The sequence below is a fragment of the Photinus pyralis genome, unplaced genomic scaffold (assembly GCF_008802855.1).
Source record: "Photinus pyralis isolate 1611_PpyrPB1 unplaced genomic scaffold, Ppyr1.3 Ppyr1.4_LG8, whole genome shotgun sequence".
In the NCBI taxonomy this organism is placed as follows: Eukaryota; Metazoa; Arthropoda; class Insecta; order Coleoptera; family Lampyridae; genus Photinus; species Photinus pyralis.
Window position 1 is genome coordinate 3,562,027 of NW_022170819.1, and position 20,227 is coordinate 3,582,253.

General features: G+C 38.5%; 1 protein-coding gene across 1 annotated transcript in view; it reads right to left on the reverse strand.

The window, feature by feature from the left end:
• Nucleotides 1-20,221, reverse strand: part of LOC116178313 (cGMP-dependent protein kinase, isozyme 2 forms cD4/T1/T3A/T3B-like) — a 35,420-nt gene extending 15,199 nt beyond the window's left edge. The window contains exon 1 of the mRNA XM_031497778.1: nt 19,666-20,221. Coding sequence (XP_031353638.1) covers nt 19,666-20,090 — 425 coding nt within the window. The 5' untranslated portion in view covers nt 20,091-20,221. The remainder of the gene's footprint in view (nt 1-19,665) is intronic.
• Between the last annotated feature and the right edge of the window lie 6 nt (nt 20,222-20,227).

Here is a 20,227-nt window from a genome sequence, read left to right on the forward strand (position 1 = left end):
CAATCAAATATAATCGACTGTGGTTCATTAGTAAAAAAAATTCTTGTCTTCACGATAGGAAATAAGAAATGTAAAAACCGGTATAGTATGGATGTCCGCGCATATGGAGAAACTTAAAGTCGAAGGATTGAGTCATGCATTCTCAAAATTGCCACGTGTACACCCTTTTAATGTATGGAAGCATTTTCGAGACACCGCACAAGCATGACCACATTAGCTACCATTAAGTGACGATTTGACCCTATCGACAGATACATTACGTCCCTTCTCTTCACCTTCCCTTTATAAGTGCCCTTTTCCGACACCTACTACATCTACCTACATACCAAAAACTACCCGCGCAGAGGACAACAGGAGTAACCCCGTGGATCTTCAACAAATTATCGAAACCGATCATTTCGCAAGGACACGTGCGCTAGTAAATCATCTTAATCGGTCTCTATGCCCTTAGCGAATTAGCTCGAATTACCTAAGCGGTTATCATCTAGGTGCAGCCCGCACAGAATCATACGTGTTTTTTTGCAGTATACAGGGGTGGTCCTGGACCACTTCAAGGTCCCTCGCCACCTGGTTGTGATCTTGGAAAGTAGGTCAAGGTCATTGCCCTCATGAATTTCCAAGGCCATCCGAGGTCATTGACCCCATAAATTTTCAAACTCATCCGAGGTCATCGACCCCATTAATTTTCATGCCATCCGAGGTCATTGACCCCCGTTAATTTTTAAGGTCGTCCAAGGTCATCGACACCATTAATTTTCAAGGTCATCCGAGGTAGCCGACCCCATTTTTGGGGCGCATTTTTTGTAGTGTCAAATTATTATTCTTAAGGTCATCCGAAGTTACTAACCTTTTGGAGGCGTTTTCCTCTGTTAGTAACCTTGCGGTGACCTTGGAAAGTAGGCCAATGTAAAGTCCAAAGATCATATTTTTCAAGGACATCCGAGGTCATTGACCCCATACTTTCAGGGTCGTCCAAGGTTAATGACCCAACGTTTAACCTTTATTGACCTTCAATGGTGTATATAACATGCTGGAGAGCAGTTTATTGTCACTTATGATTTACCGATTACTTATAAACGCAATCCTAACGTGCTATAAAGAGACCGTTGTGTTAGTCGTTTTTCCGACCGCACCCGAACTAGCCAATGTACACATCACTTGCCTTTAACGATTTTTTAAATTCCTGCAGGTGGTCCCCTTCTTTGAAATAGTTAAACAAGCGTTGGGGATATTTAAAATCATGAGTATCTATTATTATCCGTTCTCCGTACTTGGTATTGATCACATCAATTTCCATCACTTTGTACTTTTTCGATAATTCAAGCTCACTCGGATTTTTAAACGGTTTGCACAACGTATTGCGGTTTAAATGGGAGAAAACCATCCTTAATTCAAGGCGCCGACTGACTGAATTATCATGTACACCGACGCGCGTTATATCGTAATAATGGGACCTTGAACTCACCTCTAGTTTATAAAAAAATTATTTGAATTAAAGGAAACGTGAAGTGACCTTTGATCGATACCTTGACAGTTACTACAAGGATAGAGCGGGGAGCAGTGCACTCTGGATTTTATCTTGACCTACTTTCCAAGGTTACCGCAAGATTACTAGCTGAGGACAACGCTCATAAAAATGGTGTCAATGACCTCGGCTGACCTTGAAAATTTATGAGATTGATGACCTCGGATGACCTTGAAAATGTAATTTGACACCCCAAAAATGTTAACGCCCTCAGACGACCTTGAAAGTGTATGGCGTCAATGACCTCTAATGACACTGAAAATGCATTTGATGCATTGATTAATGACCTCGAATATTAGTAGGTCAATGACCTCTGATAATATTGAAAATAAGGTCACCGCCCACGTGGCACGCGATTGTCACCTTGCCCTAATTTCCAAGGTCACCGCATACGTGTCACTCAACTTTCACCTTCACCTAATTTCCAAGGTCGCCAACTTCCTTCCAGCTCTTGATATCAGTGCTTCATTGATGATCCGTAGCTAATGCGATTGAGTGTATCCTAGAAACTTTTCTGTTGCCCAGACGACGGCCAGGGCGTCCCTTTCGGTTGTTCAGTAATTCCGCTCTGCGGGAATCAGGAGGCGGCTGGCGGATTCGTCTAGACGTTGCTCAGGTCTTTCTCCTTGGGAGAGCACAGCGCCAATGTCGTACTGACTGGCGTCCACGTGAATCGCAAGTGGGCGTATAGTCTGCTTGCTGCAAGATGGGTGCTGACGTGAAGAGGTGCTCTAGTTGTTCTAAAGCTCCCTGCTGACTCTCCCCATTCCCACCTTGCGTCCTTCTTTAATGGGGATGTGTGAAGTTTAGCGACTGCAGCCAATCCTGAAAGGAACTGCCGATACCAAGAGCAGGTCTGCAGGAAAATCATCAGGTGTTTACGGCTCTTAGATGCGTGCATAGGTAAGATAGCGGCGGTTTTATCCGGATCTAGCAAAATTCCTTGTGGTGTGATGAATTGTCCCAAGTATCTGACGCGGGAGCACGCGAAATGGAACTTTCGTCGTCGCCCGATACGCGAGAACTACATTTTTCGGTATATCAAACGCTGAAACGCTACGGGGGCATGTTGAACCCCAACCGCATTCGTATAAATTCGTGTAAAATTTGAGATATAGTAAATTTGAAATGCATAATTTGTCAATTTTTAAGAGCAACTTAGGTTAGGAAATACAGCATCTTTCTCTCATCTTACTTATTTATTGAAGGCTTTACTTTTAGTTTGTTCACACAAGGTCACGTCTTAGTAACGGCGCAAAGACCGCGACCTTGGTCCATAAGCAGGGTCACTCCTTAGTTACGGAACGGGAAAATCTCCTAAACTAATGCCATGAAGGAAATTCCCAGGCCTCGACCTTGTAACGGAATCAGGGAAATTCCAAGGTCCCGGCCAAAACTCAAGGCCATGACCTTATTCCAGCATCCAAGGCCATGGATCAAAATTCAAGTACCTGAAAAAGCCCAAGGTCATGACCTTGGCGCGTAACGGGGAAAATCCTACGGTAATGACACATTGCGATAATAGTGCACCATAAAAACAATGCCACGCTTTACTTACGGCGCAAAGACCGCGACCTTGGTCTATAAGCAAGGTCACTCCTTAGTTACGGAACCAGGAAATCTCCTAAACCAATGCCGTGGAGGAAATTTCAGGGCCTCGACCTTATAACGGAACTAAGGAAATTCTAAAGCCGCCGCTAAAACTCAAGGCCATGACCTTACTCCACCATCCAAGGCCATGACCATGAATCAAAGTTCAAGACCACGACCTTGTATCGTAACCGGAAAAATCCCAAGGTCATGACCTTGTGCCGTCACAAAAATGGCGGTGATAGGGTCGGTGTTCTACTGACAACCAAGGCGCAACATGCAGCTTTAAATTAAAAAGTGAATTCAGGAGTAAATAGCCATACATGATTGTGTTGTAACATGACCAATAAAACATGTCTGCCGCGTTTCACACATCAACGACATTTTGGTATCTTTATCGGGAGCAGATTATTGGTTAATTTACAAATCTAAAAGATGTTATGTCACACAATATCTACAAATTTCATGTTCGTTATTTCCTTGATCATACAAACAAGTTACACCTTTTTCTGCAAGAGCTTCAACAAGAATTGTGCTGGCTAATACCCAAAATGTATTAAACTTCGTTTCGTTTGTTTATGGACAGGTAGTGCGTTGCGAAAAATCACGCGATTTATCGTACTTTTGTGTAAAGAAAATTCGATACCGTAGATGTTCTTAAAAAAATTTGAAATTTATGCAGTGCCACAAATTTAATAAAAAATTGCACCACGGTTTGGAAATTCTAGGTTTCAGATTTAGAGTCAGCGGACGATAGTAATTCATTGTTCGAACGACCTTCCATAAATTTTGCCACATTTGACAATTAACAAACACGTAATCACCTTGCAATTAAAATGATACTAATTAAACGGCTAATGCAATTTTGCAAAACTGTACAACCCAAATCACGTTTGTGGAACCTTCGGCGAAAACATCAAAATTAAACGAGCTGAATTTACTCATAAATTGCAATTAAGCGAAAGATTTATAATCTGGGCCCAAGTAACCTTTGCGACTTGTCGCATTGACAAATGTTCTCACTACCTACATTTACGTCGACAGCGGCGGCAATTTCGGCCGGTTGTCTCCTGTGGGCGGACGCGTGATGCGATGACGAAGAGAAAATTTTCGATCTACACCACTTAATTAGAGCAGAAGTCGACAACCACGACGAATGGGCACTTAACAAACTAAAGTATAACCAAATTAGTTTACCGACTCCCGACGCAGGAAGCGCCAATTATATTTGCTTCCGTTCAGATTACCAAGCAATAGGAGCAATTTGGGATATCGACGCCGCCCGCTCGTATTCGACGCGATGGTATCGTAATGGTGATAATCGATATGAAAATGTCGACCTAGATCTATTTTTAGACGAGTTGGTCTAATTATGGAATCTTTCCAAATGAGGCATTGTCAGCGTTGTCTGTGTGACGTCAAGCTTAACTAAATTTAGACAATCCATTAACAAGTCTCCAATTCGCAAATCAATTTTGCAATCGTCTTGGTGATATACTTTCAATTATGTCTTAAAATAACCCATAGCATGCTTTCCCCAAACCAAACAGAACAAAAGAGCTTTGGCAAACTGGCAACACCAGCACCTCACTCCCGATATATTTGTGAAAGCTCTTCAATTGTCTTACCACTGGCACTTTTCCTATGTTCTAAACAACTGATATACGTCTCAATGTTTCTATCGATAAAGACAGGGGTGGAGTTACAATAGGGGGCAAAAACAGCAATGTCAAATTTGGCGTGATTGACGAATATAAGAAATCACTACTCTACTGCGGCTTGTCAACCTGTAGAATTTTCATAATCATTAAAATCGTCATAGAATCTTCTAGAAAGCCTTTTTATGAAGTGCTATATTATATAAACTCTTTGAGCAGGCATAATGTATAAAATTGTTAGATAGATAGTATGTAAGAGCCGGTGAGAGAGGCGTCCCTTCCCCTCTCTGGTGTACAAGGTGGTGCATGCGAAAAAGGCAGCCCATTGAAGATGTGAGAGGTGTCCTTTCCCATCTCGCAGTCGAAACGGAAAAGGCGGTCGAAATGAAAAATCGGATCATGGGAGATGCCCCTTCCCCTATCAGGTGGTCGATGCTAATGGGCGGTTGATACGGAAAAGGCGGTCGATATGCATAAGCTTATGCGAGAGGTGACCCTTTCCCTTTCGGGTGCAGAAAGCGATCGATACAAAAAAAGGCGGCTCATAGAAGATGCGGGAGGCGCCCCTACCCATCTCGGGTGTACAAAGTGGTTGAAATTCGTAACGGGGCGTTTGTGATTAAAAAACGCATTTGAAATTTTTGAAAAATTTTTGAAAATAGCTGAGATATAACCGAAAATGTCAAATTTGAATTCGAAACTGTTATCAGAATTTGCATAACACGCTAGATGTAGAGCTACAGGTTACTACTTTCTTATTTCTTATAGACGCCATATTGGATTTTTACGGAATGAGATACTTGGAAGACAACAAAAGAAAAATAATGACGTGTCACACTCTATACTTCTACATAAATTTACAAGAAACAATTCAAAATCAAATGCTTTACATCCATTTCTTAACAAAACATCCACGGGTAACACGATCTTGCTGAATCAACATAGCTATGAGGGTGATGTATTTAAATTAATTTCTTTCACCCTGTACAAGGCGGCTGATACGAAAAGCCGGTCGATACAAAAAAAAGGCCGTCCATGGAAGATGCGAGAGGTGTCCCTTGGGTCCGTGAAGTTGGAGTGTCGACTTGAAAGGAATTAAGTTCCAAGTATCTCATAATTTTTTACTCATTTTGTGCTAATTAGTGCTGCCAATTTAAAATTTTGTGCTCATCAGGTTAATGAGTAATTCAACTTTTTCTGATGACACTACAACTTCACGCTTGAGTGTCAACATCGATATTTTCAAAATTTTCGTTTACTATAATTTTGTGCTCATTTTGTGCTAATTTGTGCTGCTAATTTAAAATTTTGTGCTCATCAGGTTAACGAGTAATTCAAATTTTTCTGAAGATACTCACTGTAGTGTCAGTTAGTTGGATATTGCCATCGCCGTATTTTTGGAAAAAATTTCATCAAATGTCGACATTTTAGATCATTTTAAGCAACTTCTAAATAATAAAATTTTTCTGCCTGTGGGTACGTACCGTACGTACTATGTACAGTATGGTCCAATTTCGATGGGATTAAATGGGTAATTTTCTTATTAGCGCAGATAAACGAAAACGGTTTTAGTACTCGTGTCCTTATTTTTTATGCTTATTCCATTACCTTTGCCGGAAATAAGCTGCCGTCTTTTGTTTTTTCACTAGAGAGAAAAAGTGAAAAATGTTGAAGCTAGAACAAAATGGCTTTAGCATTATTCAAGCAGTTTTTAATGTAGATAACCAATGTCGTCAGTCGTTTGTTTCTAGACCTTTTAATAACCAACTTTTTATTTATTTATTATTGTCTTTATTTTATAGTGGGCGGAGTGTTAGCTAATTAGCTACTCTTTCCACAAAAAAACTTTTGTTATTATCTTTCAGGCAAGATGTATTAATAAGCAAAATTTATTGTAAAAAGCTTATTCTTGAAAATAAGTATGATAAATAAGTATGATGTATTATACATTTTAGGAAAGCTCGTAAAACAATAAATTTTTTTAAACCATGGTAAATTGTAACTTCAATTTTAAAAAATCAACTTTGAGTTACAACGCAGTTACTAAAAGAATTAGAAACAAACAAATCGTACAAAAGAAATAAGGCTGAATTTGTGTTTATGAACTTATAACATTAATCCGAATTATAATGGAATTTGGGATAAAATGGTTACCCAATTTTCGTGTATAATTAGTCGTAATGACAATTATCAGGCTGAAGAACGGAACGAAGCCTGTGAATGCGGTATCTGTTTGCACAGCTTGCAATCTGTTTTATTTTAATAGATTTACTATTCTTAAATGTTTTCTATTTTTTTAATGGTAGAACCTAGATTTTAGCGCATTTTTAAACTTATGTTGGAAGGCGCAATTATGACCACTTTCTCCGTCCGTCCATGCGAGGGCGCCACTGCTTCTACAGCTTTCAATATATTTAGTTCGTTCTTCTTGAATTCGGTAGCTCTGTTACCTCATGACGATAAATGTGCGCATGCGCAATATCAATTTTCTTATTTATTAATATATTTTGCTGAAATTTTCACCACCTTTATAGTAAAGGCAAACATATCGCATATGGTAAAAATCAGGTGTGCGCATGCGCAGACTGCACAATGCCCGCATCCTTTTTTTTATAGATATTTTTTGGAAAATTTAACCACATTCTAGTAAAGGCAAACGTCCCATATTAGATATGCGCATGCGCAAACCGCCCAATACTAACTTCCTTATTTTTAATTATAGATGCTTCTAATAACGAAAAACATAGGTCACATAACAATGGACTATGGAAGTCCCGAATAATGCATGAAAAATGCTCGCAATTTACTCGCCTTAGGCCCAAACCTCTTTACTTTTAACTTTTATGTCCACAGTAAGGTGCCTTTTGCGGCTTCGCTCTCTTTTTTTATTACTCTCCCTTGAGCTACATCCAGGGGTGTATTTCCCACAAGGCGGACTAGTTGCGCGCCTAGAGCGGCAAATTCTAGGGGAGGTAAATTTTGGAGGAAACATTTTGACTATTCACCAGTTTTGGTTTTGTTTAGCAAGAAGCATGAAGCGTAGAGACCACAAATTTAAATATCTGATTGTTTGCTGATGAGCGGTAAATACGGCAACCAGGAAGAAAACAAGGAAAGGAGTATGTAGCGTTCTTTTCTTACCAATTGATATTCCAAATTTATATTCCTTATATACTTCGAATTTTACTCGTTGATTGTTGAGTGAGAAATAGCAAAAAGGCGCAACTATAATGTAAAATTGCGATACATATTCCCGAAGCTTCCCGTGCCCGCAGTCCACAGTGGGAGGGGTGTGAGTGTGTTAGACGTGCGACTCTGATGCTTAAAGGCCACCCAACAACACAAACCGATTGAAAACCAATGAAAGAGCGTTGGACTATAATTCCGGAGGTCGGGTGTTCGAACCTGGATTGAGGTGAATTTTTCATCTGTGGCAAATACCTTAGACCAGTTGCGAGCATTCTGCCGGCTACTCTGAATGACGTTTTCCTGCAGTTTTCCTAATTCGTAAGGTAAATACCGGAGTAGTATAAAACAACTTAATACCTTCTCTGCAGAGGCACCTCTAAAAAGCACTATGCGGGTCACTCTGTAATTGGGCGTAAGCCTGTTGAGGGCCCAGAACAAGAGAGGAATAGTAAATAAATAAATAAACGCTGCTACATCTGCGGAAATCGATTATTCTTTACCAAATTGCCGATGTACTGAAGCATCTTGCAATAAGCCTCATCTAAATTAATCGAGTTGCACCTCTCTTTATATTTCTCACCCCATCTAGGTATTCCCTCTGTAAACCCGTTTAGTTTAGATGCCAGTCATTTTTATAGTATATTTGTTATTACCATAGTTCTTTGGTTCGCCACTAGAGGTCGTGATCTTCTTTTTTTTCTACATACGCATGTCCTATACTTCTTCCTTTCAGAGACGATCTGGATCTGGGTTAATTGCGTGCAAATTTTTCTCGATACGCCATTACTTTTTACTTCACTTTGTGTCAATCTGTTTTGGCTGTGAACATATTTCTATTGAGTGTTTTTTTCTCTATTTCTGATGTGCTGTGGCTGTGCTCCATTGAATACGCTTTGCAAGTAATTAGTGTGAGGTACTTCAGCATTTTTCTTAATACGTTTTTTAGGGTTTTATCTTCCCTCAAGGTTCGCTCAAACTTCTCTCTTAACTTCTTATCATTTTCTCTTCTGGATTACATTTACGTTATTCTCTACCTGGATATTTCTTACGCAGAACGTGGATGACATCGCAATTTTAGCTGGACCCGCCATCTTAGCGAAATTGACATTGGCAACGTCACGTGAGACGACATTACATAACCTACTTCGAAAATTTACACCTGGAGATGTACCTAATTGTTCATTACTAACTGCAAGTATTTGCGAAACCTTTTGGAGAATATTAGCTTTCTATCTTTACACCATCATATTCTTTTTCTATGAATATCTTTACATTCTTTCGGTGTCTAGAATATTATGGGTTTCCAACTTAGACAATACAGTACATGGACTGCTAATTAGCAGTACAAATTAGCACAAAATGAGCACAAAATTATAGTAAAAAAAAATTTTGAAAATATCGATGTTGACACTCAAGCGTGAAGTTGGAGTGTCATCAGAGAAAGTTGAATTACTCATTAAGCTGATGAGCACAAAATTTTAAATTAGCAGCACAAATTAGCACAAAATGAGCACAAAATTATAGTAAAAGAAAATTTTGAAAATATCAATGTTGACACTCCAGCGTGAAGTTGGAGTGTCATCAGAAAAAGTTGAATTACTCATTAAGCTGATAAGCACAAAATTTTAAATTAGCAGCACAAATGAGCACAAAATGAGCACAAAATTATGAGATACATGGGACTTAATTCCTTTCAAGTCGACACTCCAACTTCACGGACCCATACGAATAGTGGGCGCGAGTCGGTTTAAAAGAGACAACGAACCGCGTCGTTTAAAATACGTGGGCTTTGCGATAATTCAAGCTAGTGGTCAAATTGCGTTGGGGTCGTAACGATGTAACAGATTAGATAAGAATAGAGGTTTGGGGTTGGTCGAGATGCGCTGCGGAAGTTATCGAAGATCTGCGGATGGAGACGAACCGTCCTGTTGCATTGGAGCAGCTGTTAGAAATTTCGAATGATAATGACTTCGTTGTAATTGCTTTAATGCTCGTATACAGAAAATGGCAAAAAAGAGACAAACACGATAATTGTTCATTTAACAGAATTTTATTTAAATTTAAACCTCTCAAGGCAGTAAAAATTCTAATTAATATCGCGCACAAACGATAAGATGAAAAACTGTTCCTAACAATAGAACTTTTCCCAGTAATTTTGGTATAAAAAAATGTTTAATTAGTTGGAGGTCCAGTTAATTAAATGTTTGTGATGCCTACACCTTTTTATAGCGTTGGCCTTCACTTGCGATACGTCTAAGTGCAGACAGGGTCAGCATAAACAAAAATGTTACTAAATGATGTATGGGGGGGGATTGATAATGATGATTGTAGGGAAAAGAGCTATGAATTAGTGGGAGCTATAGAATACAACATATTTAGGAGATTATTTCAATTTATTAAGCACATCTGGGGGATTATTTACGAAATAAGCACAGAAATAGTTCGTTTGATTTGAATTTGTATTTCAGTGTTTGATTTTTCCTTTTGGATTTGTTTGTATTTGACGCAGTTTTCGTTTTAATTTCACGCTTTTGTAAATTGTTCAAATTAGATGCTTTAATTTAGGCATATCTGGTCAAGTTTGGGTACTTTATATAAGGTAACATCTGAACTTTGCCATAAGAAGTTTTATTGTTAGGCGAAATCCAATTAACGCACGTGTTCTGGTGCGATTAACGAACATGCAGGTGAAGAATATAATGGAGAAGTGGGCACGTTTGGCGCATTCCGTCGTGATTGTCTGTTTATTAGAAATCTCATAAAGAAGAAGATTATGGTGGAAGTGGTATTTCCTTAAATACTGAAGTCAACGTTAAAACGAGGCGACTGCTGCTGGTTTCGCGACGCGAATTATTTTACGGGCAGTCAGCTTGTTTAGGTGAAAACATTATTCGTCGGTATCGAAATAAAGTGTGCAGAAGCTAGTTAACCAAAGTGGTGTAAGCAGTTTAACACGTGCTCTCCGATTACGGAAAAAGTTGTCGAGTTGAAAAATCGAGCAGGTTCTCTTATTAAAACTTAAAAGTTTCTACCGTCCGAACAGTCACCGATAATGCGTCATCTTATTCATTAATCAAGTCTAGTTTGTAATCTAATTCTGTGTCATCAAGCAAATGAAGTGCAGAAGCTGTCAGCGTTTATGTGAGTTAAGTGCGCCTATTATCCCAAACCTTGTACGACCAGATTATTTGGATTATTAAGAATAAAAATAATTTAAGATTTTGTTTAATTTAATTGTTGACCGCCTGCGTGCGGGGTAGTATGTCCAAACAAGTTTTGTAAGCTTTTCTTTCTTTCAGGAATTTTGCTTTAATTTTTTTTCGTGTGTTTCGGAATTATTTTTGTTGTCGATCATATTTAATTGTGTTTATTCAAATCCATTGTGCGACCCGAATAGAGTTTTCATGTCAGATTTTTCTTTTCGTGCCCAAGAATTGTCAGGTCTTAATGAAAATTTGTGTGTTATTGATTTAAAGTCAACATTGAGATTTGTCATTGTGACGAGAGTCGTACATCTACTCGGACAATAATTACAATTCCAAATTTAAAGGTTCGGATTCGGACACCAGTTTCATAATTTTTTGAAGTCTGAAACATTGCTTCCGCCCGCGGTTTGAAAGTTATATTATTCTGACACCCGCTTTTCAACCACCGCATTAGTCCAACCGCCAACCCGGTATCTAAAACTTTACTTTACGACCACGTGCTATTGAACACTGGTCCAGCCGCAAACACGGAAATATTTACGCTCTTGGGCAACCTCCCTGATCCAGCTGCAAATCCCGAAACTTTACTTTTCTCAACCGCGCTCTAAGATAACCTCATTGGTCTAGTCGAGGGTCCTGCGTTCAAAAAACGGACCAATCAGAGAAATCCTTCATAATTAGGTAAAGAGAACCAACACCAGCTGCAAATCCCGAAACTTTACTTTTCTCAACCGCGCTCTAAGATAACCTCATTGGTCTAGTCGAGGGTCCTGCGTTCAAAAAACGGACCAATCAGAGAAATCCTTCATAATTCATACTATGCTATAGCGCTCGCCTGGCTGGCACCACCTTGTCAGGGACGAACTTAGTACTTTTCTCCCATTCGAGGCTACTAAATTGAAATCACTACCAAATTTTTAAAAAAATCTGTACACCAAGCTAACTACAGTTACACTGAAATGCTTATAAAGCCTTCCTCCATGGATCTAACAAAATTTTCAGTTGATCCATTAGTTTAAGACCAATGAGATCTCTACTGATAACAGACTGACGGACTTGCCGACCTATATGTATATCCGAGTGTATATCTATGCATTATCTAGCTAGGTCAAACAACATATCGCTATTTAATTCCAGGATTAGCGCGTGGGCTGTGAAATCAAATTATGAAATCTTATAAAACCGAATGAGATACAGTGAATAGTGAAGTCGCCTTTCGAACTGATTAAATAATTGCTGATATAAACCATTATGCTTCGCATAGCGTACCTACCTCTCTAACCTATTTATAGATTATCAACCGGTGTACTTTTAGATATCGATTAATTCCATTATGTTTTACTACGTGCGGTTTCGTAAATGAACCATTATTATGACTTTACCCAGTTATGATTGGATCGGAAATGATAAAATTGGTTTTTTAAAATCGTATTTTGCCTTTAATTTTGAGTGGGCGGAGTTTCAGCCAAGGCTGCTCTACCAACCCGACCCACTATACATTTACAAATCCATGCCCGAACCCGGATTCGAACCAGGGACCCTTAGCACCACAGTTCAGCTTTAATTGCGTCCCACGGGCCGGCTCCTGCGGAAAATTCTCTTCCAGAAAGGGTCAACTGCTAATAATTGCTACCGCAATCATTTCTCCTAGGAAAACTTTCGGCTCTAAGTTGCCCAGACCTCTTCAAGAAAATTTGTTATCCAGTAGATATCCGCAGACAGTATTAACACTAGAAGCGCTGGTGTAATTTACAAATGGCGAGTTTAGGTGGGAGCGGTTTGTAAATATAGTTATTCTAGGAGGTTTTTATGTCAAATTGTACTAGGTAATTGTAAAGTGAATTGAGTTTATCCGTTACCATCGTATTTACGGTGGTAAATCCTACCGTTTTTGAGACTTAAAACCCCTTAATCGTATCCTACCTGAAAGGTCTTTTTTTATGAACTCGGGTATCTTGAATTAGCTTGAACACGCAATTAACTTAATTTTCTAATTACAAATAAAGGTCACAGTATATATAGCCGACATTCCCTTACGTCGATTATGCTTTAAAACAGCATAATTACAATGACCACAATTTAAACAATAGGTATTTTTCGATGTGTCGTACTTTAATAAATGACGATTTACAATTTTCTTACTATTTATTGCATTACGCATGAAACAACCTTGAATGTGAATATGTCGCTTTAAGTTATGCCTATCGTGAGTAGCGAAATTACACTGATCACAAATCAAATTTTTGAGAAGGTTGTATGTTTAAACGAACGCTACTAATTGTAACGTAATCACAATGATAGCAGCTGTAGTTATTCAAAGCATAGTGTGTCAAAGAATGACATACAGTGTGTGCCCGGATGGACTGAACAAGAGGGAAACAATTTTTAATTTTAACTTTACGCAAAAATGTCATTCCTTTTCTTAAGCTCTAAGGTGTCTTTTTTAACTTGATTTGCTTATCAGGTTGCCATGGAAGATACAATGATAGTCTGATTTAATCAAAAACATGCAACTTAGAAAAATTTCCGCTGTAGATTTTGCGTTTTTTGTAATTTTCTCAGCTGCTAAAAGGAATACCTAGATTTTTATTTCAGAATAGGTGGTTTTGGCAAGCAAAAATTTTTATAAAGAATGACATTTTGCGTAAAGTTAAAATTAAAAATTTTTTCCCTCTTGTTCAGTCCATCCGGGGACACACTGTATATCTCGAGGTATATCTCCTATTTTTTGTTGTGTAATTTCACTGTTCACAATTTAAGATTTTGGTAATGTTACGCGTTAAACGACGATTTCTTAAATTATCCTTATTGTTGGGTGCATAATTGCAATCGTCACATTTAAAATCTTCTTAGCAATCTGATCAATAGAATATCAATTTCCCAAAAACATCGGGGTCATCTGTTTTCATGCCCCGAATAATAGCGGATCTGAATCAATCGGACGGTCACGTGCAACCCAGTCATTCTAGCTTTGCCTGCGCGACTTCCTGTCTCCACCAAGCTTTCACGCGCAAATAACAGTCAGGACCGTACTATAACTACTATTAGCCTACAAATATCAAAAATCGAAAAAATTTAAATATGCTGGTGGGCTCTCGTTACAAGACTCTCCGAGACGATAGGCGGCTATTAAAAGCTCTTATAGACCATTAAAAAAAGCTCTGCAAAGAGTAAGACTATTAAATCCTCTTAAAGATTTGTAACTGCCTTCTCGTTCCGAGTATCACGGCCTACAGATGAGTGGCGAGGTCAACCACAACTGGAAGAAATAATGTACTTATCGTTACATTTACCCCAACAATGGAGATGGATTAAAATAACTGGAGATCTTTAAAAACTTTTGGAGGTCCTTAAACACACTCGCACCTTAGCTTTTTCTACTTACTCTAGATTGGGCTCTTTTACTTCTTTGCAATTATACGACTAGCACAATACAATTTACCTAACTAAAGTAAAAAAAAAATGCTCGAACGTTACATGCGCAAAATGAGGCGATAGCGCTTTTTGAATACAACAGAAGCGCTACTTCAGGCATCAATCACAAATTTTCTGTAGTGATCCCACTTATAGCTTGGATTAAAAGTGAGATAAAAAGAAGTGTTTTTTTTTCGCTTTGCTGTATATTTATTGTTAATAGAATTATAACAAATATCGATAACGCGCTTGTTTGCTAGGATGTGGAAATGTTTGATCATAGATTATTCGATGTGTAGGCTTTATCACAAGCCATACTGCAATAAGAATAACGAAATCGCTAGTATGTACAGAGCATGTCGAACTGCGGAAGCACGTGTAGTACTTATACAATGAACTTTTCTACCTCATACGCAGTACGTAGAGATACCATATCTTCATCAGTGCTGAATTCATAACCTGATCATTTGGACACCCAATTGTGTTTCCGAAAATGTACGTTAAGTCAACCGACCGCTGGTAAGTACTCCGTTAAAGGGATGAAGAAAGGGGCTATTTGTTTACGCTTTTTTTAACTTAGGTACATTTTTTCGATTCCATGTGAGTGAGTGGTACTGACTTTTTAATTGCGTGTGAAAGCTTGAGACGCCGAGAAGTCGTGGGACAGAACGAAATTAGCTATAATTAAGGGACGATTTTTGAAGGCTGTAAATTGCCGATTCAGCTGTTGGTGTTTAAAAGGGATATTTTCCTGTTTAGAAACTATCACTGTAAATACGATCAATAGTGGAAATTTTAACCCATAACGATAACAACGGCCCAGCCTTAAGTTAAGTTTATTTATGGAAACTATTACGATAAATGCAAACAATAGCGTAAATTTAAAGGCGAGGAAATAAATCAACGTAAATAGACTAAACGTAAATAAACTAAAATTTAACACTACATGACGTAATTTTTCGCTCATATGAAGCGATTGATTTGTGCATTTTGTAATTACATTAAAGTTCACCGTAGGATTACGTACTTTGGCATAATCGTGTTGGAACCAACCATTTGGGTTGGTCCGTTCGTTGGTATAAATAACGTAACCATATTTTTGTATTTAAAATAAACAAACACCCTTGTGTTGAAATTTTTGTAATTCAAATAGTAATGGAAAACCCTTAAAGAAGCTAGCCTTGGAGCTAGCCTACGGGAATAATTTTTTTACAAGAAAGTAAAATCATTTGTAACGGGAGTCCTTTAATGGAATTTATTTTAAGGTTGCGCGATTTTTAGCATCGAGTATTATAAGATGTACAGGGTAGCATTATTGTTGGGCACGGTTATCCAAAATTTGGTTGTTCTATTTTGGGTCAATGGTCTTCGGATACGTACGGCACTGGCCGATTATTAAAGTGAGAAAAGTGGGTAGCGCCAGTCGGGCGGGAGATAAATTATGGGTTATACGCGTCAGTTTTTGATAACTTGGATCCATTTCACGACGCAACCTGAGAACTGCTTATGCTGAGAGTTCTGGCATAAATTGCAGAAAAACGCCGAGGAGGCAATTGCTTTTCTAAACATGGGATTGAAGAAAATAAAGGAAGTCCATTAGTTGATCGAATAAAGATAGCCGTTGAAACCGATTAGAAACCATTTTGAAGGTGCATTTGTATAATTGGGAAACGTGGGGATCAAGACAAGAAAGGTTTTCGAAGAACCTTAAGCGTTAGACGTTTAATGTAAAACCACGGCGGTGCTTGCGACGCGAGATAACACGTCAGGACCGAAAAAACGTCCTGTTACGACAGTGTTAAAATTGTATGTGCATTGAAGCTACAGAAGAGACCGCGGTAATAATAAAAAAAGAACGAAAATCGCGTTAGACTGTGCTGGTCTAACAGAAAACAGATTCTCGTTCGTCAAGAAAATACCAGATTGTCCGTTCAATGAGTTGAGCATAACTGTAAAATAAGGTAAATGCATCTTTCTTATAAATGTGTATTCAATCCATTCCCGTGACTTTAAGGGTAAAAAAGAATTAAACTGTTACCATTGTGGATACTAACACTATATTTCCCGAAAAGATTGCGTTACATTTGCCTTCATCCTCCATCAGCGATTACCAGGACGATTACTAATCTTTCATGGTGGCTCGATGCCTATCGGGATTTCTGGAATATTCGCTACAATATTCTACACGTCTTGATCAAAGCCGCACCGAAGTCGATGCACTTTTACCTTTTAAGTAATTAATCCATTATCAACAAAGACGCGCCTTGACATCAGGAAAGCTGAAGCCGTATTAATCCACTGCGGAAATTGAGATGGTACTTGAATGTATATTTATGAATTATCATGTATATAAAATTTGCAATACCAAACGTTACAGTGAATAGGTTAATTTTTCATTGTTGATTTAAGTTTAAACGACTTAGGTGCGCTTTTCGAAGCGGTTTCGGGGGGTCATCGACAATGTGTGCGCATTCGATAGAACATGATACGCGTAAAAGACGTACGCAACACGAGCTTCGCGTACTTTTATGTACCGGGTGACCCAATAAGACTGTTCCTCGGTCATATCTCGACAACCGTTCGTCATTTGCCATCTTAAATTTTAAAATTGCATTTTCTTTAAATTTCGCTTAATAAACTGAAAAAATTTTTTTCACATTTTTAAAGAGAACCAGTTTATCTATCATTTTCGTAAAAACAAAAACTCAGTTATTTCAAAAACAAAGATGGTTTGTTTGTGCAATAACCTGCTTTAACTTCTTAACCGTTTGACCGATTTTAACAAATTTGGTATGGTTGAAAAGAGTATTCCTTGGGCAATGAGAATCAACCAAAATATAGTTAACTTAGTTGAATCCTTCTCCGCCAGGGGGCTAGTTTTGACACTATGATCCAAAACCCTAAAAAAATCAAAAAAATCAAATGGAATGATATGACTTTTTCTTTATGAAAAAGTAGCCAAATAACATCTAAAGAGGCCAGCGAAAACCGTTTTTCAAAATCTCGTTCCTAACCTCAAATATTGGGAAAATGAGATTAATTAATTAATTAATGTTAGGTGTACGTTAACAGTTAATTTAATAAAAGTAGTATAATATGTATAATATACAATATAATTTTAAGTTTAGTTCGACTTATATACAAAATAAGCGACACTTCCATGTCACATGTGGATACATATTAATAAAACCACTTTTAGAAGCGCATAAAATCTAAGCTTAAATGCCTTAGGCAAAAAGAATATCGTAGAGAGGGTTACATTTTGCATCTGGCAAGGATCGCCTGAGACGGGAAACCCGAAAAGGGAAGGGACATCTTTCGTATCTTCCATTTTCCATAAACCGCCTCTTTATTAGCGACCGCCGATTAACTTCGAACGCCTTTTCTATACCAGCCGGTGACTAGCATCGATCGCCTCATCACCCGAAAGGGGAAGGGACATCTTTCCCATCTTGCATAGACCGCCAATTAAATTCAAAAGTATTTTCTGTATCAGCCGCCTTATCACTCGAAAGGGGAAGGAACATGAATTATGTCAAACATATAGAGAACTACTTACTGTTATTACGGTACAATTACAATAACATTTTTTATCATGGAAAAATTCTCTCTTAAGAAATTGAAGTTGAAATGTTGCTCACACTCTTACCAAATTAAAAGTAATCAGGAAATATAAGTAACATAACCTCACATTTCGACGAAATTGTGCGAACTTTGTATTAATAAGATTCTGGAAAATTCAGGGCATCTCCCGCAATTTTTTGTTGTTGAAAACGCTTAAGGTGGCCTCTAGCCAAATTGATCAATTTCATTATCTAACCGGAGGGGGAGGGGGGAGGCTGAATAACGTCTCGTAACCGGATTTTCATTGAAATTGTGTATTTATTTAAAAAAAATTAGTTTAGGAAATTTACATGCAATTGTTCCTTTGTTGAATTGTAACCTATAACCCTTGCATCCAAACGATGTATTACCTGCATTTGACAGTATTGATTGATTTAAAGATATAATTCAGGTAACATATCGATTTTGATCTGGCTGGGATATTCAAATTTGGCGATTTATCTGAGTACAACGTTCCAATCATTTTTGATGTAATAAATCTAACCAAATTAGCTTTTAACCAATACCACATTATACATAACAGGTACAAATTTATATAGGCAAAGCAGTAAGTTTTATACAACGAGTTAATAACCTAAGGAGCAACTGCACGTCAACGAGTCAGTGAGTAAATATTAACAAACAGTGGGGTACCGACGTGGAGGTGACATAGATTGTGAAAAATCACATGATCTTTGACCGAGCGGAATCCTGAATCAAGACAATTTCATGACATATTTTATTAATCTTAGAGGATCTTTATGTGCTTGTTAAATTTTTAAATATCACCAAAAGGCTTTTAGAGTCTCAATAGACATTTAGACTTTAGCGTCGGCGCTCTCATTGGAGATCTGGACAAAACGTATCTGTTGGTGGGATCAAAACTTTCAATCCGAATATCCGAGGACACTAGCAAAAGGAAAATGGAAGGTCTGGACGATACGTGATTTTCGGTGTAGGTACTATCCTTAAAGTTTGTGGGAAAATCCTACTCACATCAACAAGTAGTGTGATAACTGTGCACAACCTATTATAGGTATGTTCGAAATGAAGGTCTCCCAAAAAAGAGTGCTTGCTCAGGGAGAGGCGAGATTTTCGTACAAAATCTCTAGAGACCATTAATTATTTTCGCCATTTTTCATTTTTACGGTGTTTAGTTTGGCGCCGTCTGCTTTAGATTTCCACGTTTTATTAACACAAAACAGATCGTTTCAGATAAATCAATCGCAACAACGTGTGGCACAGATTTGAAGCTCATTGGTTGACGATTGATTGATTTTATGCGCTTGGCATGGTTTTGCGGCAATTCTTTTATTACTCGATCAATTTAAATGTCGCGTATTGGTCATAAACGATTCGTCCCAGTTCCTTAAAAGCGCGGTAGTGTCATTTAACGTCCTTAGATAATTAGCGTATCATTGATAAGTTCGTGTAAGTGGTTTGGGAAACGTGTCACCTGTCACTAAAAAAATCGACTTACCTTTCGCCCTTGTCGTGAACCGGAAAGGTTTGCTTGCTCAGCTGCTGAAGAGACGCCTCACTTTGCGGCTCGGCCGAAATACCGGCTCTTTGCTTCCTAGGCCGGATCCCGCCGATATTGTTATTGAGACCTTTGTGTTTCGTCGTGACCGCGTTAAAATGAAACGGAAAGACGCTCTGAAATTTGTCTAAGTGAGATCTGAGATCGCCGATCTCCGCGTCGCGAATATGCAGAAGCGTTTCGAGTTCCCTAATCTTCTCCTCCCTCGCGAGCAGAAGGGCCTGCAGCTCCTGTACGGATCCCATGGCTAGATCGGATCGAATTTGACGATCGATTAGTATGCTCGGTCTCAAACCCGGTGAGGCTTCCTCGTCGGCTGCATGGTGCCTGGACGAGAAGCACAATGTTTCAAAACACACGCGCATTCACCCAAATTAAGCAACGAAAGTGTGAAGAAGCGGCTTCTTCGAGACTCGCGGGATTAATGAGGGATCGCGGTTCGAGGAGCCACCGGATAATCGCACAATCACCACCACTCGGCCGAATTGCTCAACGGACGGAC